Here is a 21453-nt window from a genome sequence, read left to right as displayed (position 1 = left end):
CCTACCAGACTGAAAGCTCAACAATGGTAGGGGATCCTGGTTTTGCTCACCACTGTTTCCCCACCAGGTACTATGTCTAGCACAAAGTAGGTGCTCAATAAATATTTATTTTTTATAAAGAAAGTGCTGTGTAGGCTTTGGGATAACCCCTGATATATACAAGCTGACCAAGAGATTCTCTCTGACCCTGCCTCATTTAAGGTCTGTTATGTACATAGTACTCCTGGTAGCCTCTGGGGTGCAATTTGCCTGTTTTACCTAAGCCTTTCCCTGAGAAAGAAGAGTCGCTAAATCCTGTTTTCAAATAGGCTACCTGCCTCCTGGAACCCCGATGGCACAGTGTTTTAAGCGTCCAGTTGCTAAAAAAAAAAAAAAAAAAAGACTGCAGTTTGAATCCACCAGCCGCTCCCTCAAGCCCTATGGGGCAGTTCTGTCCTGTAGAGTCCCTACGAGTCAGAATCGACTCGACGGCAACGGGTATCTGCCCCCTAAAAACGGAGATTTTTGTTTGGTCCACTGATGTACGCCAAGCGCCTAAACGGTGCCTAGCATACTTAGTAGGTGCTCAATAAACACTGACTGAATGAATGAATGATGGCCATAATTACGAGCAAGCCGGCGCCTAGTTTTACAGGGATTGAAGACCTGGACGGCACTCCCCGGGAGCACCAGGAGGCAGAAACCCAGGGTCTGCCCGCATGGACTCCGCACCAGAGATTGCCCTGATTGTATTTGGTCACATGAGCCTCGCCAAAGCCCGGGGGAATTACGAACCCCCAAAGGCGGAAAAGTCTTTGCGCTGCACCTCGGCGGCGGGATAGGACCATTCACAGGCCCCCCACCCGGCCGCCCCGCCCCGGGACCCGGAACGAGGCGAGGAACGCTTGGCGGTGTGTCCCCATCGTGCATACGACCCGCCAAAATAGCCCCTCCGCCAAGACCACGATTCCTCCGCCTTGTCCCTCCGCAGGCAAAGGAGTCCCTATTCCCGGCGTCCTTCTTCGCCTCCAGATAGGACTTTGCGCTTCCTTTCCAGCACAGCAGCTTCGCCTCAGAAGCCACCTCTTCCCAGATTCCCCGGCTAAGGAACGACTCCCACCTCCCCTTTCTGGTACTGTTCCAAAAATCACTGGTTAAATGTCCACTTGCCTCCCGCGGTGTCCCTCCGCCCCGAGGAGGTTACTCCCGCGTCCCCCCACATCCTAAAGTACCTCAGCGACAGTCACTTCGCTGCGCGCTCTCGCGAGAATCTACCGCTGAGCGCCCCCCCGCCCCGCCCCGGAACCCCTCGCCCGCGAGAAAGCCGCCCTTCCAACCCCTCGGCGCGCGGACGCGGAAAGCGCATGCGTGGCCGTGGCTCCCAGCGCCCCCCGCGCACTCTGCGGACCGAGCGGACGAGGCAGAGCGCGAGGAGCTGGCAGCGGCCCCTGGAAAGGCCGGTCTTCGCCCCGCGGCTTCTCTGCCCTCAAGGGCGGACTGCTTCGCACCTCTCTCCAGCGTGCGGAGGTTTCCCGTGGACTTCCCGGGTCGCCGTCGGCCCGCAAGAGGCCGGCGCCCGTCTTGGACACCGCTGGCCGCCACCGGACACCCGCAGCGGCCTGGGCGCGCCACGGTGACCCGAGACCCGAACCCGTGGCCGGGCGGGGCCTGGCCATCCGGCCCCACCCACCCAGGGCCTCGCCTCCCGGAGCCCAAACCCGGGCAGCTGACACACCCCCCTCCCAGCCGGGCCGTCTGCCCCCGCCCCTCCTTTCCTCAGTCTCCTTGATTTTCTCCCAGTTCTCGGTCTTCCCTGTTTCCGACATTGCACTACAAAGGGGATGCATCCTGGAAAACCACATTGCGGGGACACTTCTTGTCTGGAGAAGAGGTCGGGTTTTTGGACCTTAGGGTACACGGTCTTTTTTTCAAGGGCCTAGAATGAATCAGCCGGGAGTACCCGGTTTCTGCTGACCGTGCCATTTTTACTGCCCTGCTTTCCCACACTTGCAAGAACATTAAGCACGGGAGCTCTTGAAGCGAAACGTGACGTTGAACCTGTAGTTGGAGCATGGCTGCAGCGCTGGACCCTCAGATCGACGTGCCCCTGGAGGTTGAGGGGTGCCTAATAATGAAGATGGAAAAGGACCCCGAGTGGGCATCGGAGTCTGTTATGGCAGGATCGGGTGGCTCCGAGTCTGAGACCTTTCGCAAATGCTTCAGGCAACTCTGTTACGAGGATGTGACCGGACCTCATGAAGCTTTCAGTAAACTCTGGGAACTTTGCTGCCTGTGGCTGAAGCCAGAAATGCGTTCCAAGGAGCAGATGCTCGAGCTGCTGGTGGTTGAGCAGTTTCTCACCATTTTACCGGAGAAGATTCAGGCGTGGGCACAGAAGCAGTGTCCGGAAAGCGGAGAGGAAGCAGTGGCCCTGGTGGTACATTTGGAGAAAGAGACTGGAAGACTAAGGCAGCAGGTGAGAAGGATTTCCCAAATGTTTGCCTTTAGAAAGCAGGGAGTGGGATAAGCAGATGGGCAGGAAAGCGTTCCAGGAAGCGCTGGTTATGGAATGATAAATGGCTCGAGTAAAAGAAGCTTGAAGTGAATCGGAGCCCTGGTGGTGCAGTGGTTAAGAGCTCAGCTGCTAACTAAAAGGTAGGCAGTTTGAATCCACCAGCCACTTCTTGGAAGCCCTATGAGGCAGCTCTACACTGTCCTATAGGGTCGCTATGAGTCGGAATCGACTCGACGGCAACAGGTTTAAGGTGAATCCACTAAAAATGAGGACCAAAATTTCACATTAAATAGAGAGAGAAAAAAAGGTGGTGTGGTTGAAACATTACCTTGCAAATAAAATGAAGTAGTTATACCTATAAAGTATTTGTTTTAAATCCTTGATTTGTTCCTGATAAAATTGTGTGAGAGACGGTACAGTTAGTTATGTTTCACAGGGTTTGACTTTGGCAGTTGGATCCTAAAGATGGCTATTTTTGTGCCCTCTCGCTCCTTCAAAAAAAGAGCAAGGATTTTATCAGTTATCCCAGGGTCCTCCGGAATCCTTTAATATTCTAGACTGTGTATTCTTAAGTGTCTGTCAATGTCACCATCCTTGTCACTCTTCCCTGGTTTTACTGCCAGATCCTCATTTGTCAATTTGCATGCTCTTCTAGTTGTTTTTCAACATCCTTTTCATAAACCTCATGGAATCTTGCATCACCTTGTGCAGGATTTGCACTGTGTAAAGATCTATGAGCAGGTTGCTGTGTTGGTCAGGGATGGATACTAGATGTCTTAAGTGGAAATTAATTTCATAAATTTTCAGTTCACTAGTGAGTATATTTGTATTCTCATGACTTTTATTCTTCTGTGGCCCTAGGAGATAGGGGGCTTAAATGATATCTATTCTAATAACAAGGAGGTTCTGTGTTTCACTCCTGACAGATTTTTCTCTATATATTTCTTTTCTATTAGTAAGAAGTATTCCCCTCTTCTGCCCAAACCTCTGGACAGTGCTCTTAACTCAGTGCTCTCATTCTTTCTCACATCTTCTACCCTTCTTTGATATCTTTCTTGGGGGAATTTGACCCTGATCTCAACCTCTTTTCTTCTTTCTTTCCATTATGGTATTGGACTTATTTCCTAGGTCAGCAGTCCTGTGCACTCAGAGACTCAGTCTTCACTTGGAGCAGCATGGGAGGTGGCAGACTTCCAGCCAGAGCAGGTGGAGACACAGCCCAGGGTGGTGTCCCTGGAAGAAGCTGGAAGCCTCCACTCAGGACACCAGGAACAGCTGAGCCGTAAAAGAGAGCATCGGCCCTTTCCCAAGAATGGTAAGAAGAACTCAGAGCATGCCTAGTGCAGAGACCACGGTAGATTTATTTTGTAACCCTAACACTGTGACTTGCTCAGAGTAGGGTGCTCTCAGTACATATTAGAAAATACATTGATTAGTTACAGAGGAAGACTTATTTAGCTTCAAGAGTTGAGAAATGTGCAGCATAAAAAAAGATCTTAAAGATGGGGAGACTTAAGTTGTTCAGGCTGGCATTGAAGTCTTGTAGAGTAGTGTTATTTACAAATCTCCTTTGTACAATCAGCCTATATTTTTTAGTCTTGTCATGTGTGTTTGTATATATGTTCTTGGCTGATGTAAACAACTTGAGAAGCTGTTGGAAAGGGAAGTAAGACATGTATTTCCAGAAATTAACTTACAGGTTGAGGCATCAAAGAAGTAGCCTACGAAAGGGATAAACAGTAAGACTTCATGGAGAAGGGACCACTGATGTTCATAGCTTCCCTAGACAGCCATAAAGCAAGTCAAATACAAGGAAGTAAACACCCTGTCCTTCCCAGTCCATAGTGATCTCTTTGTTCCCTGAGGTGCGGTATCAGACTTGGAGGAATGGAAAGATCATTAGATCTGCAGTGAAAAGACTTGGGTTTATATCCTGCCTCTGCCACTGTCTAGCTATGTGATCTTAGGCAAGTAATATAAAAAGAGGCATTAATGTGCAAAGGGTAACAGATTAGAGTTTGGATGCAGTCAAACCTGGGTTTAAAACCTAGCTCTGCCATTTTTTATCTGCGTGGCTTTGGTCAGGTTACTTAACTTCTCAGAGTTTCCATTTTCTCATCTATAAAAGTGTTCTTAGTGTAGATTGAATGAGGCATTGAAAAAAGGCCAATGTGTAATGCCAAAAAAAACCCCAACCCATTGCTGTCAAGTCAATTCCAACTCATAGCGAGCCTGTAGGACAGAGTAGAACTGCCCCATGGGTTTCCAAGGCTGTAAATCTTTACTGAAGTAGACTGCCACATCTTTCTTCACAGGGCGGCTGGTGATTTCGAACCACTGACCTTTCTGTTGGCAGCCGAACACTTAGCCACTGCACCACGAGGGCTCCTATAACAGTGCTTGATAAATGTTAATTTCCTTTCTTCTGTGATGGCACAGTTACTTTTAAACGTCAAACTTATACAGCCTCTGACTGAGGAGCAAGATTCACTACTATACCCCATCTCTTTACCTTCCCCCAAATCATATTATAGTAGAATTCACTGCAAACATTAATGGTTTCTGAATTATCCAGTGTATGTTCATCAGCATTAAAGCTGTCATATTCACATGAATTAGATGCCCTCAGATAATTTAGCTGATGAATTTAGTCTGATAAATACTTGTTATGGTGTTTCTGGGTTTTACCATCTCAGGGCAATAAGAAATTTCTAAAGTGGAAAAGTTTGTTCTGTTGAAGTGCTTACTGGGGGATGGGGAGGATGAAAACTTTAAGGGATAGATAGCTCAGAAAGGTGAATTTATTCTCAAGGAAGACCCATGATTTCAGCCATATATGAAGGTGGCGATTCAATTTGCCTTTGTGGAAAGTCTCAGAGCAAGCTTTTGAGTTCTCGGTCCCAAGTGAAATTTACTTTTGTAAGTTCTTCCCAGATGATGAGTTCCAAGATAGACATTAGACCACAGATTGCATTATATAGATTACATTGTATATAAGTTTATATATTTTCTTTCCACCTTTCTTGTTGTTAGTTGCTATCGAGTCATTTCCGACTCATAGCAACCCCATGTGCGCAGACTGCTCCATAGGGTTTTCAAGGCTGTGACCTTTCAGAAGTGGATCACCGGTCCTTACTTCCGAGGTGCCTCTGGGTGGATTTGAACCACCAACCTTTTGGTTAGTAGTCGAGCACTTAACCATTAGCACCACTCAGGTTGCCTTCTTCTACTCTTAGAGGGGTGTATTTTCCTGTAGTGCCCAGTACTATGTATGCTAAGTCCTTTAGGGCAGTATTCATTCATAGGGGATTTACTTATGCTAGAAATCACAAACTGATAACCCACATGCCAAGTCAGGCTTCTTTTGTTTCACCTATCAAGAGTTTTTGTTGTTGTTTTTTTTTTTAATTTATTTAGTTTCTAAAGTTTAAGATTTTGAAATGTCACATAAAAGTCCAGATTTCTGGCTTCTCTTGAAAAATTAGAAACTCTGGCTATACCTGGGCCATAGTCTCACATTGGAGCATCAGCTGGAGCCAGCATTGGCTGCGCCCTTTCAATGGGACATGCAATCTCAAGTTCCCCACAGTCCCTCTCTGGCCCCTTTCATCATGTACTTTACTTGCTTACTCTTGAAAGCATTTGAGTTTATGAGCCCTGGCTTAGGGTACCATGGTTTAGGGCATTGTACTGATTGCACTGAGAAAATGATTGATTTGTCTTTCTTGGTCGTTTCCACGTGTTCATTTATTAAGAGGAGAAGCAGTATGAATGATAGAGCCAAGAACAGGACACTGTTTCTTTCTCTTCTCACAGTTCAGCCTCCTCCCTGGGTTGCTGCCTCTGTTGATGAATGGAACACCAGAGACCAGGAAGTGACAACCACCCGTCTTCCGGCTGGATCCCAGGTAAATTGTAACTGTTCTCTCTGGCCCTCCTAGAGTGTTCAGTCACATTAATTTCCTGTCTTCACACTTTTCAAACTTTTGTACTTCCTCCAAGGAACTCCTCCTCCCCTTATTTTTTTTCTGGAAAAGATTGGACCCAGCCTTCTGAGTAATGGGGCTTCTTGCTGAATCATCTCTCTTAGGATTCTTTATAGTGTTCTCTGTTTCATTTGGCACATAATATGCTCTAGGTTGCTTGATTTCAGCTCTGTCCTAGGGCTCTTTTATGCTTCACCCATGATCATTTATCCTTAGAAGATCCATGCAGTTATCTTGGTAGTCATTGGTATCAGTGTTGTTACAGGGACCAGTGAAAGATACCCATGTGGCAAGGGGTTTCTCCTACAAAAAGCGTGTGCATCAGATTCCTGCTCACAGAGACCTCTTCCGGGAGATCAGGAAGGAGAGTGTTGGGAACGTGGCCTCCTTGGGTAAGAATCCTTTCCCTTTTCAAATCAAAGCTTAGAAGATTTCTAATACGTTCATCTCTACTGATGATAAAATAGTTATAAGTGTTAGCACTTAAAGGACCTTTATGTGTTGTCTAGTGTAATCACTTATCCATCTCCTTTTACTTCACCCATCCTTCTTTCCAATAAAAAAAAAATATATATATATACACATACATCACAAAAACCGATTGCCATCAAGTCAATTGCGACTCTTAGCGACCTTATAGGACAGAGTAGAACTGCCCCATAGAGTGGATTTGAACTGTCGACCTTTTGGTTAGCAGCTGTAGTACTTAACCACTACTCCATCAGGGTTTCCATATATATACGTAGATATATACAATTTAGTGATTAAATTTTTATTGATCACAATGTATATACATAGATGTATACAATTTAGTGATTAAAAAAATTGGAGAGGTGTTATATGTGACTGTCATATTTATATTACTTAAGAGCCTAAACTTAAAAGATCCATTAAGTCACAAGGTCTTCTTTGAGTTTGTTTTTGTTTAACCACAGTAACCCCAACATCTCCTACAGTGCCTGACACATGGTGAGTGCCTGGTAAACGTTTGTTGGGTGAATGAAAATTTTATAAACAGAAGAAAAAGAGTAATTTAAATACAATAACCTTGGTAGCATGTTGTAAAATACCATGAATTTATAGGCAACACGAACCACTTAAGTGTCAGTCTCTACAAGCAAATTTTTGGAGGATTATGTCTACGTCTGCTTTAGTAGTAGGGATATGTATGATTCATATATGAGCTACAAGACAGTTCTACTTATAAATTTAAATTTTATATACACTACAGATAGTCTGCACACTGTATATACTGTACGCACTATAAATACTATAAATACACACCGTAGATACTATAGACCTGTGCTGTCAAATAGGATAGCCACTAGCCTCATGTCCAAAAACCAAACGAAACCCATTGCCGTTGAGTCACTTCTGACTCATAGCGACACTATAGGACAGAGTAGAACATTTCTACTCTGTCCTAGCAGTAAGGAGCGGCTGGTGGATTCAAACCGCTGACCTTTTAGTTAGCAGCCTGAGCTGTAAACCACTGCACCACCAGGACTCCTAGGCACGTGTAGATATTTTATTAGATTAATTAAAATTAAAAATTCAGTTCCTCGTGAAAGTAGCTACGTTTTAAGTATTTAATAGGTGTATTGGACAGCACAATTACAGAATATTTCCGTAATTGCAGAAAATTCTATTGGACAGTGCTATGTGTAGATACTAATATATAGAGATTATAAAATGGACTACATCAAGCTGAATAGATTACAGATAAACCAACAGTTGTTTAGAATTAGAAAGGAATTAAAGCAGTTGAAGAAATGGCCAACTTAATGTGACATTAATGACGCGCCAATAGCAAGCACTCTTCCCCAAAACAGCACACATTCCAACCATCTGCCCATCTATTTACACATTAAACTCTTGGATCATGTAGCATCCAAACCTAGTAAATTGCTAAATTAGAGTGCTTGGGAAACTCTGCCACTAGTGGGCTAGGGACCACGCTTTGAGAATTCAGATTTAGCTAAATCCCTTCATTTCACGTATGGGAAGACATAGGCTCCAAGACACCTTTACTGTCTTTTATCTTAGATTGCAAACTAAGGACTCATGGGCTGAATCAGGCCTGCACACCTATTTTTGGCCTGCACGGTATTTTAATTTAAAATTAGCCTATAAATCTGAATTCCCAGTATCTCTTGAAACATCTAAAGTCAGATATCATAGGCCACATTCCCACCTAACAGTAGTTTGGCCAGAGGTGAATAAAGGGCACACGCTGAACTGTCCAGGGTTCCGGCTCCAGCCTCCTCACTAATTTACATTGCCTGCCTCCTCCTTATAGAGTTTGCACCTGCCTCCCCATGGCCCCCACACCTACTTCCCTCACTAAAAATAAAGAACAAATCTCCATCCCCAGGGTTCTTTCAGAAAGGGTTTTATTTGATGCTGCTTCTTTAGGAGAATTCCGTGAAGCGTGTTTGTACGTTGTCTGGGGAAGAAAACAAGTTTATTACATACCTACTGGACATTGGACATTTTATAGATAATCATTTATTTCATCTTCCCAGAACCTTTTTGAATACACAGTTATTATCCCCCAGGCAACTAAGGCTCAGAGAGGTTAAGAAACTTCCCTTGGTCAAAAAGTGAACTAAGTAGTGGAGCCAGGATTCACATTTAAGACGTGTCGATCACTGCAGTACTGTAAACAAACAAACTCTCAATTTGCTTCCCTGTTCTTACATCTCTTCTATTAATCATGCCAGAATACCTCCAAGAATTCTTGATTTCTCATCTCTTATATTCCTGATATGTGGGGTTGTATGCGTATCTGTGGGCAGGGAGTAGGAACATAGGGGGAGCAGATACAGGCACACTTTATTTTATAAATAAACGCTGATTAGGAGCGTATTTTGAACTTAAACTATGTTAGGTACTAAGAGAAAAAACAAAGGTAATAAAATAATACATGGTTCTTACCCTCAAAGGCTTTCCAGCCTAGCTGGGGAAGTAAGTGGTACATACATGGAAAGTAAAATGATAGTATATGTTGTCAGATGATTGGGCCAAAGAAGTCCTATAGGAGTAACTACAGTATGCACTATCATGGTGGAGAAGGCTTGAGGAGAGAAGTAAATTGGATAAGACCTTTAAAGGATAGGTGTGAATAAGTAGTCCAGGAGAGCAGGCTCAGCAGAAAATTGTGGCATGCAGTAATGACCCTTATGTCTAGCATGAAATAATGTTTCTCTTACTGTAGGAAGTTCAGTGTCTACTTCTAGCAAGATAGCCCGATTGGAGCAGAGAAAGGAGCCATGGACTAGAGGTCTTCATTCCTCTAATAAGAGGAATATCCTCCGAAGCAACTACATCAAGGAAAAGTCAGTTCATGCTGTTCAGATCCCTGCAAGAAATGCAGGAAAAACGTGGCGAGAGCAGCAACAGTGGGGTTTAGAAGATGAAAAAATAGCAGGCGTACATTGGAGCTATGAGGAAACTAAGACTTTTCTTGCAATTCTCAGAGAGTCCCGCTTTTATGAAACACTTCAGGCTTGTCCCCGAAACAGCCAGGTGTATGGTGCTGTGGCTGAATGGTTGCGGGAATGTGGCTTCCTCCGAACACCAGAACAGTGTCGGACCAAGTTCAAAAGTCTCCAGAAGAGCTATCGAAAAGTGAGAAATGGCCACGTTCTCGAACCCTGTGCCTTCTTTGAGGACATGGATGCTTTGTTGAATCCCACAGCCTATGCTTCATCCTCTGATAAGCCAAAGGAGATGGCCTCTCTCCCCAGACTGAAAAGAATTGTTATCAGAAATAAAGAACAGATTCGTTTGGTAGAGAAGGAAGAAGCAGCAGAAGAATCTGATGGTGATGAGATGGGCGTTGAATTAATCCGGAAATCCAAAATTCGTGGTGCCCCTGTTTTGTTTCAAAACCTGAGTGGTAAGATTTGTGCTTTTTTTCTGGTATGAAGTTTCACTCCATATGGAAAAAGGGGTAGATAAGAAGTGAGCAAACCTGAAAGGGCTGACTCAAGAGGGGGAGAGCAAGTGGGAGTAGGGAGTGAGATGTATGTAAACTTATATGTGACAGACTGATTGGATTTGTAAACGTTTACTTGAAGCTTAATAAAAGTTAATAAAAAAAAAAAGAAGTGAGCAAACCTGGGAAGTGCCATCAAGTACTCCTTGCCACTTAGCATTATGATACGGGCATGTAACTAAAATACTTGAGGCTATCTGTTGTTGCTTCCCAGTGCAATATGAATAACAGACTGAGTAGCTGTGGTGGGGGTTGTTTTTTTTTTTTTGGAGGGAGGGTCTGTTTATTTTTTATTTTAGAGCTCAGCATGAATTTTGAGTACTTGGGGCCTACTGGAAAGAAGATAAATGGAGTTAAAGTATTCTAAGGGCCTAGCATTATCTGGGAATTGGCATAAACCAATCAGCTGTATTAAATTGTAATAAGGCAAGAATGTATTGTTGCATTCTTTAGGATAATCAATAAAAGAATTGTAACATGTTAAAAAAGTGAAAAATGAAATAATAGAAATTTCTGATTAGTCTAAAAGACGACCAGGAATAATAAAGTAGCATAAAATAGATGGGTCAAATGAAAAGCAAATAGCAAGATGGTAGCTGTAAATCCAAATATATCATTAATTATAAACTTAAAAGACAAAGATGGTCAGACATAAAAAAAAAAACAAAAAAAAAACCTGTGTCTCTTACAAGAGGTACATCTTAAATATAAGAACACAGAGACTGCTCGTTAATACTGTGTGACAGTAGATACATCACAACAACTTTAAGCATCAATTTTCTCATCTGTAAAATAGGACTAAGAATTCCCCCACAGGGTTGTTGTTAGTGTTAAGTGGGAAAATACTGGCACAGACACATTACAGATGCTAAAAACTTTGCCTGGTATCACTCTTATTAGTAATATTTTTCTACTTATTAGTAATGTTTTTCTACTTTAGCTTATGAAAAAATGATAGGTTCTTAGAATGGAAAAATAAATCAGGAAAAGAGAGCTGGGAGTATACTCAGGATAATACCCACCCAAAAACAGATCTGATAAAAAAGATCCAATCTGGAAATCCATAGACGTAAGGATGAGGCTCTTGGGATGACTTCAAGTATGGGGACACAGTGATAGGACTGGAAAAGCCCAACCAGTGAGAGGATAGAAATGACTTTTCCTACTGCAGATTACAAAAACACACAAAAAGCCTATGTAACAAACTGTATTGAGAGGTGTCCTGAAAAGTTTTATTCTGTTATAAAAACAGAGTATCTGCTTGTCTTGCAGATTATTGCATCTCTCAGAGTAGAGGAATCAATGGTAACAAAAACTGCTCTGGACGTATTTCTCCTCTTCAAGGAAAACTGATGAAAGAAGTGCTAGGAACTTTGGGAGAAAAAGTTTTTCTTGGGCGTCCCAGTCCAGCGTTCCTAGCCATTTTCCAAAGGCTGCTTCTAGACAACTAGATCCTTCAGTTAATCACCGTAGGAATGGCATATTTGGAGACTTTCCTGCATTTTTATTCTTCCAAGTAAACTTTTAAGTTCAGCTTATCAGTTTCAATTAAAAAATCCTATTAGGATTTTTTATTTTATAGATTCGTTTGAGAATTGTTATCTGTACAACTGGAATCTCCCTATTCGTAAACATAGCATCTCTGTTTTTTAAGGTCTTTTATGTCCTTTAATAAAATACAGATTTTTTATAGAGACCTTCTTATTTCTTGCTAAGCTTAATAACTAGGAATATTATAGTTCTTGTTGCTACAGTGAATGTAATTTTTTTTTTACCCCTTATATTTTGTAATGTATGTAGTATACAGGCTACAGACTCCTTTTCTTACATCTTTGAACTTTACCGTTGAATGACAGGTGTGCACTGGGGCTACGAGGAAACCAAGACTTTTCTTGATATCCTCCGTGAGACTCGGTTTTATGAAGCACTTCAAGCCTGTCATCGGAAGAGCAAATTGTACGGGGCCGTGGCTGAACAGCTGCGAGAGTGTGGCTTCCTCCGGACACCTGAACAGTGCCGGACCAAGTTCAAAAGCCTACAGAAGAGCTACCGCAAAGTGAAAAATGGCCATGTGCTAGAGTCCTGTGCATTCTACAAGGAGATGGATGCCCTAATTAACTCACGGGTATCTGCCCCTTCCAGCAACACCCTAAAAGAAGTCCCGTCACCCTCAAGGCAAGAAAGAGGGGATATTGAGATTGAACACCAGGAACCTGTAGGCTGGGAACCTGAGGAGACCTCACAGGAGGCAATAGTAGAAGATTCTGGCAGTGAAAGAATGAGTGAGGAGGAGATTGAACAAGAGCCAGAATTCCAGGGATCTACGGGTCTACTGCAAACCCCAAGTGGTAAGGCTCATTAAGGGGTTTTAGTCTAAACAGAAGCAGGTATGATTTACTGAAAAATCAGTAGATCTGGCACATTGCTCATGACCATTCATTCATTCAACAAATATTTGTGCCAGGTAGTATTTGAGGACCAGGGGATTTCAGCAATGAATGAAACAAAGTCCCAGTTCTCATGGTGCTTCCATTCAAGTAAGGAGCTTATATTCTGGTAGCGTGGTCTTCGGGATCTTAGTGTCAGTTTTTGTCTGTATAGGTCAGACAGTTTCTTATATCTTGTGGGAATACTGGGCAGGTGAGAGGGGGACTTGGAATTTATACATGAGAAAAAAAGTTGGATGAAGGAGATGTGTCCGTAAGCTCAAAACAGGACTGTCTCACAGTTACATGTGATACACATTGAGAAAAAGGATAGACAGGGAAATAACAGAGAGACTTTATGCTGGTCCTGAGTTCCACTTGCATCATTTCCACTGACTGCCAGATAGCACCGAATGGACATCTTACCAGCAGCTCAGACTTAGAGTGATCAAAGCTAGAATCACCATCTTTCTTCCCACATTGTGGCTCTTAACTATATCCCCCAACAGCTCATCCAAACTTAAAACCTTAGAGGTATTTTTGATACCCCCTCTCTCATCATTTGTAACCGGTCAGGTTGCATGTTTTCTCAACTGTTCCAGCTATCACTTCTGTCTGTCCCCTCTTTAGTTACATAGCCACTATCCTGGCTCAGCATTTATCTTTTGCCTAGACTATTATAAGAGTCCCCAAACCACTATTCCCCATCCAAATTTGTATTCAAGTTTCATAGCCATCTCTAATCTGGTCTCATTTCACCCTTCTAGCATTACCCATTATTTTCTCCCTACACTCTGTGCTTATTCAAAACAAAGCCACTTGATATTTCCTATGCATACCTTAAGATTCCTCACATTTAAACCTTAACGCATGTTGTTTCCTCCACCCTGAATGTCCTTGGCATATCTACATGTCCCCATTCTCTTTCAACTGCCATAATACTTTGTCTTTTGGCACTCAACACTTTATATGTCCTAAGATCTCCCAGTAGTTGGTAAGCTCCTGGAAAACAGGGATCTTTCTATGGCACTGTGTTAAACCTTCAGTTTATATATGAGTATGTGATACAGTCCAGTACTTATTTCTTGGAACAAGTGGGTCTGCTTTGACTGGATTGATTGTGGACTGAAACCCAGCAAGAGAAAGTTATGTCCATTTACATTAGCGAAGGAAGCCCATACATTTGCTCTCTGATGGTGTTTATGTGGAAAATTGTAGTTTGAAGGCTGAAATTATTAAGTCTTGCTTAACCCTGATTAGACAACTCTGGATATTCTCTCATACTTTCCCTATGCCCACATGTCTACCAGTAGATACACACTGGGCCCCTAAGGAAACTAAGTCCTTTGGTACCATCTCTTGTGAATCTTGTTTTTAAGGTGAGCCCCAGACCTGTCATCAAATTAGCCAAGTCATCGGGCTCTAGGTGAGCCAATTTGAAGACTGTGACTTCCTCTAAATCCAGTAACAATGTTGGATCCAGTCAGAATGCTTCAAAAGAACTACTGCTAAATGAAAAGACATCATTGTTAGAGCTTTTTACTTAATAGATTGAGTAATGGCTGCCCGCTCCCCCAAACCCATGCTGCAGTGCTACATGTGGGATTGAGAGATGTCAGCAGTTTCAGCTAAATATGTGGAAGGAAAGTGATGTTGAAAATGGCAGTAGGAACAAGGCAGTATTAGGCTAAAGTCACACAGCTTGTGTAATATTTATGGATGAAATAATACAGTGTCTGAAATTTGCTTCAAAATAGCCTGGATAGAGGGTGCATAGTGTATAGGAATAAAGAAGAAACAAGATGGGCCATGAGTGAATCATTGTTAAAGCCGAGTAAGTGGTTCATGGAAGTTCATTGAACATACTATTCTCTCTACTTTTTTACATGTTTGAATTTTCCATTACAAAAAGTTAATACAAAAATCACACAGTTAATAAGTGACCACAATGGGATCAGAACCAGAGCTGTCTAATTCCAAAGCGTTTGTCTCTTCAGTATTAATGTGCTCTGTTCTGAAAACTTAATGGAAAAGATGGGATCCAAGATGTACCTTATAGCATTTGTGGGATTTAGATGAAAGAGTGAGAAGATAATTCCAATTTTAACGAACAGTGAGAATTGCAATTTGAATGAGTGTGGTCTATGTGTGACACATCCAGAAAAAACAAAGTGACGGAAACATTTGCAGAAAAGAAAGAAATACTCTTGAGTAGGATTCGATTAGATATTGATGAACTTAGAAGTCCATTGAAGAATTTGGACTTGGTTAGAATCTACCATAAACAATATTATAGTTCAATTTAGTATGGATGTGAAATGATGAAAATTGGATGAATTTGAGTATAATTTCAGGGAGATAAGCTAAATTGTTCACATGTAATCAGGATGTGGATGGGGATAATGACTTGGATTATAATTTAATTCAGAAAACATTTCTGAAGGCCTGCAGTGTATTGGGTGTTTTTGAAAAGAGGTTGACCTGTTCATAAAACTGGAAGAAAATAGAGCGTAATGAATCAGGGAAGAGTCACAGGATATGAGGCCAGTGAAGCAGATAGGGACCATAGCATATGGAGCCTTGTAAACAAAAAAAAGCCACACTCATTACCATCGAGTCTATTCCAACTCACGGCAACTCCATGTGTTACAGAGTAGAACTACTCCATAGGGTTTCTTGGCAGTTTTTTTTAATCCTTATGGAAGCAGATTGTCAGGCCTTTCTTCCATGGTGCCACTGGGTTGGTTCAGACTGCCAACCTTTAGGTTAGTAGTTGAGCGCAGACCTTTTGCATCATCCAGGGACTTATGGAGCCTTATAGGCCGTGTTAATTGTTCTATGTTAATACAGGAATTGTGTGACATTTTTATTGTCTTTTTGTTTTTTCAGATTTTGAAATTGGAAGTAGCATCAAAGAGGATTTAACACAGGCAATATATAAGGACCTGGAACAGCACAGGGCATTAATAGAAAAGTCTGAAAGGGTTGTTTCCCAGTATACTGATCCAGGTAAATATCACAAAAGGGAATGCATCTCAGGAAGACAATGGGAAAACTTTCAAGGAATTAGACAGGGAAAGCTGGTGTCTCAGCCTAGAGATTTAGGGAAAGCTGTAATGCATCAGAGGGCTTTCATGGGGAAGAGACCCTATAGACCTCTCAAATATGGAGAAAGCTTTGGCAGGAGTGCTCGTTTTATGTGCCGGATGACTCACCAGAAGGAAAATCCCTATAAGTGCAGTGTCTGTGGGAAGAGCTTTGGTAGAAGCAGGAGCCTAATTAGACACCAAAGAATCCACACAGGAGAAAAACCTTTTAAATGTTTTGACTGTGGGAAAAGCTTTAATGACTCCTCAAATTTTGGTGCCCACCAGAGAATTCACACAGGAGAGAAGCCCTACAGATGTGGAGAATGTGGAAAATGCTTCAGTCAAAGCTCAAGTCTTATTATACATCAGAGAACCCACACAGGTGAGAAGCCTTATCAGTGTGGGGAGTGTGGGAAAAGTTTTACCAACAGTTCTCATTTCAGCACCCACAGGAGAGTCCACACTGGTGAGAATCCCTACAAATGTGTAGATTGTGAAAAAAGTTTCAATAACTGTACAAGATTTCGAGAACATCAGCGAACACACACCGGAGAGAAGCCCTATGGATGTGTCCAATGTGGTAAACGTTTCAATAAGAGTTCTGTTCTTACCAAACACCGGGAAGTTCATATGCGAGAAAAGCTGCCATACCCTTCATCCGTGTATTCCCCAGAGAACACACATAAGGGAAAGATTGATGAGTTCAGGAAAACCTTTTCATGATGATCTCCTCACTTCCGAAATGTCCCTTTAGCCATTTTCCCTAATCTCACTATTGGAATCAATCTTTTCTTAGCTCCAAGGTGTAATTCCCAAGATAAACTTGAGAATATAAATAAACTAGACACTTGGATCCTGTTCTCACCTCTGCCTCTAACTTCATCAGTCTGCTCCTCTCCATCTATGTGTCTCCACTTCTCCTTTAATAAAGTGGAGAAGTCATACGGTCTTGAGTTCAGAATAAAATTATCTTCATAATGATGAGGCCACTGCTATTGGATTGCTAATTCTAGCAACATTCAGGATCCTTCAGTGTAAGAGTTATTTCCAAGGAGATAAAAAGTGCTGAAAGTATTTTTTATGATACACTACATGAGATTCTGGGTCCAACTCAATCACAGAGTTTTATGTTTGGGTAGAGCTTTCACGAGTCTGATCAGGACTCTGTCAAGTTCATCTTGGTTTTGAAGATACCCACAAAAGAAGATTGAAGATTTTATAGCTTCCTGCAGATACATGCTGCATTGTACCTTTTCTGTGTCAAGAAGTTGATCCAGATAGCTAGGGTAGAATCCCTGTACTGTCATTGAGATCATGTTATTAATGCCGTGCCCTCCATAGAGATGAGAAGCAACTGGTCACCCACCACCCTTCGTATACTAACCTTTCCAGTACCTAAAGGTTTAAATCCCCTCGGCTGTTGCTTCTCCGTGCTATAAGTAATCCCAGTTCCTTTTACCTTTTCTCATAAGTCCTACACTTACCTCTTAATTGTTTTGGGTGCTTTTATCTGACTTTCTGAAATACTGTGCCCATCTCAGATTGAATAGGTTGCATGCACATGATGTGTCTCATCAGGATAAAGTAGAATTGCATACACGTTCTAGTTCTACCCTGTATCTTCTCTGGTTCTTACCTAGAACAAGACTGATAAGTTGGTGTATTTTATGCCTCCTACCTCATACCTCAGTGTAATATTATATAGTAATGTTTCTAAGACTAGGGAGGAGAGGAGGAAGGGAGATAGGACCTGAAACAACTAAGACCGGTTGGACTCCGTAGGCATCCTTTAGGTCAGATAGGCACCTCAGTCCAGACCCTCACCTCCAAGACAGTCTGTTAAATATACCAGTCTCTGTTTTTGAGCCTTCCAGGTCCTGTTCATAGGGTTATAAACCTAACTGTAGAGCACTGAGTATATAACTCTATAGCTCATTGCGTGAAAGTGAAAATATTTCCAGAAACTTCCAATCCAGAACACTGTTTTTGTTTTCCTCATTTGCCTGTTTGTGTGAAAATCTCTTTGATAACCCCATGGTGCTATCCCAGTAAATATTGAAGGAAGGGTTCAGATGGTGAGATAGTTAATTCCTTTATGTAAGTTACAGGTGAAACCTGGGAATTTGGTCATCCCAGTCTGGTTGCTTCAAGGTGAGGCCAGTGGCATTTATGCCTTGAATGAGTAGGTAAGCTAGACAGACTTTGGGGAGAAAAACACCGTAAGTTTAGTAGAAAGATAACCAGAGTCAGGGCTGTATGTAGATTATTCTCTTGATCTTCCTTTGTCAAATACTTCTTACCTTAAGATACCTGGAGACTTCATGTCTCTTTTGAGTAGGTTGGGATCTTTATAAACCTGTTCAACATAGTACCAAGGAAGGTGGGCACTGTGGAAAGAAATCAAACTTCTGGTGCCAGGATAGGGTGTGGCCTGTCGGAATGCAGGTGACTCAGGTAAATATAGATGAATGTTTCTGATTTATGTTTGTTGGGACTATTATGATTGCTCATGTCTGAATAGGTTGATTTCCTCTATGTGTCTAAATTATAGACTTCTAATAGTAAGTGCAGCTTCATGTTGGTAGTGTACCTAGCACAGTAAGATGTGTGTGGTGCCTGTGGGCTTGTGCTTATATTGTGTAGACTTTCTGGAATTCCAACTCTAGAGAAGATGTACGTTAGTAGAAATCATCACTTAGTAATATGTACACAGGATTGTTAAATATATAAAAGCATGGTTCACAAAAGTAGATGATTTATTCATGTTGTTGTTGTTAGGTGCTATCCAGTTTGTTCTGACCCATAGCGAGCCCATGTACAACAGAACGAAACACTGCCCGATCCTGTTCCATCCTCACAATTGTTGCTGTGTTAAAGCCATTGTTGCAGCCACTGTGTCAGTCCACCTTGTTGAGGATCTTCTTATCTGACCTAGCATAAATGTCATTCTCCATAAATATTTATTAAAATTTATTAAGCACTGTTATATCTAAGGCCATCCAATGTGTTCAGTGATACAGAAATGAAAAAGAGGACATGGTGCCTGGACTCAAGGAAGTTACAATATATAGAGGAAGTGATTGTAGTAAAAAGTAATGCCAGTTACATCCATGTCAGTTACAGGAAGTCAGTACTTCAATCATGAGAAAATCACCTTCACTTGCAAAAGAGTTTCTCTGAATTGCCTAAAATTGCATTGTGTACCTGTCTCTCATACCCCCAGTGACAGGAAAGGTTCAAGGTCTATTCCATGTCCAGTGGAATCAGTATTCTATTTAACTCTCAAATGACTAGGATGAAGCTGAGGTGGAACTGGGTTCACTATTTGTATTCCTGTCTGCCAGATTTCTTGACAGTTCTTGAAGTTGTCAGGGATTTCGTTTTACTTGGATCCACAGTCAGTGCCCATGGAGGCAGCAGTCAAGAAATCAAACGAGGCGTTGCATTGAGCAGATCTGCTGCAAAAGATGTTTTTAAAGTATTAAAAAGCAAAAATGTCCCTTTGAGGACTAAGGTTCATCTGACCCAAGCCATGGTATTTTCAGTCACTTCATATGCATTTGAAAGCTGAACAACGAATAAGGAAGACTGAAGAAGAATTGATGCCTTTGAATTATGGTGTTGCAAAGAATATCGAATATATCACGGACTGCCAGAAGAATGAACAAATCTGTCTTGGAGGAAGTGCAGCCAGAATGCTCCTTAGAGGGGAGGATGGTGAGACTTAGTCTTATGTACTTTGGACATGTTACCAGGAGGGACCAGTCCCTGGAGAAGGACATCATGCATGATAGAGGGTCAGTGAAAAAGAGGAAGACCCTTAACGAGATGGATCGACACAGTGGCTGCAACAGTAGGCTCAAACATAGCAGTGATTGTGAGAATGGCTCAGGACCAGGCGGTGTTTCATTCTGTTGTACACAGGGTCACTGTGAGTCAGAACTGATTCGATGGCACCTAACAGCAGCAGCATTTGTACTCCTAATTGTAAATGGGCTGTTTGGACATGTATTAAAGTGACTTAATGAAGTTTGTCTCTGTTTAGAAGTAGAAGGTTCTACCCACCTTCTTAGACCAAAGCTACATGTCTCCCTGCAGTCAATATGAATAATCATATTATATGATTAATGTGTCTTTTATATCACATAAGGTCCCTGGGTGGCACAAATGGTGCTTGACTACTGACCAAAAGGTTGGCAGTTTGAATCCACCCATATGTGCTTCGGTAAGATGAAACCCATTGCCAATGAGTCAGTTACGGCTCATAATGACCCTATAACCACTGAAAACCCTATGGAGCACAGCTCTACTCTGAAATACATGGAGTCACCATGAATTGGAACTGACTCAGCAGCAACAGGTTAGGGTTTTTGGGGTTTTTTGTTTGTTTTTGGTACATCACGTAACATTACCTTTACGAAGATCTGTAAGAAAAGGTTTTTTTCTTGTTGTTAGTTTGTTCCCCGCTTCTCCCTCCCAGATCTTAGTACCAGGGAAAGCTCTGTTTCATTTTTTTTTAAAGTTTGTGTCTTAAAAACACTGTGATTTTTTTAATAACCTACTGCTTTTCTGTGTCCTGTCTGCTGGAAAGCTCAACAAAACCTACAGCACACCTCAACCAACTACCTAAAACCTTTATTAATTTTATCTTATTTCTTTAGAAATTGCTTCAAATCCTATTTTTGAAAAGAGGTATAAATAAATAGACACTCTATATCCTGACTTACCCAAAGCACTTTGGAAACTAGGTTTGTATTTCCTGCCTGGGCTTGCTTTTTTACTCGCATCATACCTCCAATTCTTACTGATGATTTTATTTCAGTTACAACCTAATTCATTCATCTGGGAGGAGACCTTAGTTTTTTTAAAAAAGGAAAATTTCATACATAAACAGCCAAAGGCAGCCTGCTATGGTGAAATGAACATTAGACCAGAAGCCAAGAGAGGCATGTTCTAGTCTTGTCACTACCACTTATTGAGTGGTGTTTGACAAATTAGAGCCTCTCTCTAGGCCTTAGCTCCTCTTCTGAAGATAAGTTGAACTTGATTGTCAAGACTGCTTGGGCTGTAGTATTTCATGAGGCTATGGATGCATGGTATAGATGAAGAAGAGGTTAAGACCAGGCTATCTGGCCTGGCTCACCCTTGCGTGTGGCATCCAGGCCATACTGAACCAATCTCATACTTTAGGAAGAGGGATATTGTGACAGCAAAGTCAGTCCAGGAGTAAGTAGAACAGACAAATCATTCATGTTCAACAGCACGCACCCCCCAAGACACCTCAATAGCCAATGCAGGTAGCTTCAGTAAAGAAAGATTATTTTGTGAGGTCTGGTGCCCAGTGACAAAACTATGAGGGAGCTGGGGAAGTCCCAAATGGAAGGCATGTCTGGTTAACTTGTGTAGGTATAAACTTTTGCCTCTGTCTGAATGCATTCCAAGACCAAGTATAAATGTA

At 42.1% G+C, this 21453-nt stretch overlaps 1 protein-coding gene across 1 annotated transcript; it reads left to right on the top strand.

Annotated features, from left to right (window-relative positions):
• The first annotated feature begins 1385 nt into the window (after nt 1-1385).
• ZKSCAN2 (zinc finger with KRAB and SCAN domains 2) lies at nt 1386-21453 on the top strand. The gene is made up of 7 exons (XM_049903463.1): nt 1386-2455; nt 3623-3809; nt 6311-6402; nt 6746-6872; nt 9698-10381; nt 12337-12828; nt 15796-21453. Exons 1-7 carry the CDS (start codon nt 2051-2053, stop codon nt 16716-16718), a joined length of 2910 nt encoding a protein of 969 aa, XP_049759420.1. The 5' UTR covers nt 1386-2050; the 3' UTR covers nt 16719-21453.

The sequence above is a fragment of the Elephas maximus genome, chromosome 12 (assembly GCF_024166365.1).
Source record: "Elephas maximus indicus isolate mEleMax1 chromosome 12, mEleMax1 primary haplotype, whole genome shotgun sequence".
NCBI lineage: Eukaryota > Metazoa > Chordata > Mammalia > Proboscidea > Elephantidae > Elephas > Elephas maximus.
This window is presented reverse-complemented; position numbering and strand designations above follow the sequence as displayed.

Bases quoted from the DNA above. Each gene is read 5' to 3' on its own strand.
- ZKSCAN2 (XM_049903463.1), top strand. From the start codon at position 2,051: ATGGCTGCAGCGCTGGACCCTCAGATCGACGTGCCCCTGGAGGTTGAG. The intron at 6,403-6,745 runs GTAAATTGTAAC...GTGTTGTTACAG, and splicing joins GTCTTCCGGCTGGATCCCAG to GGACCAGTGAAAGATACCCA. The intron at 10,382-12,336 runs GTAAGATTTGTG...GTTGAATGACAG, and splicing joins TTTGTTTCAAAACCTGAGTG to GTGTGCACTGGGGCTACGAG.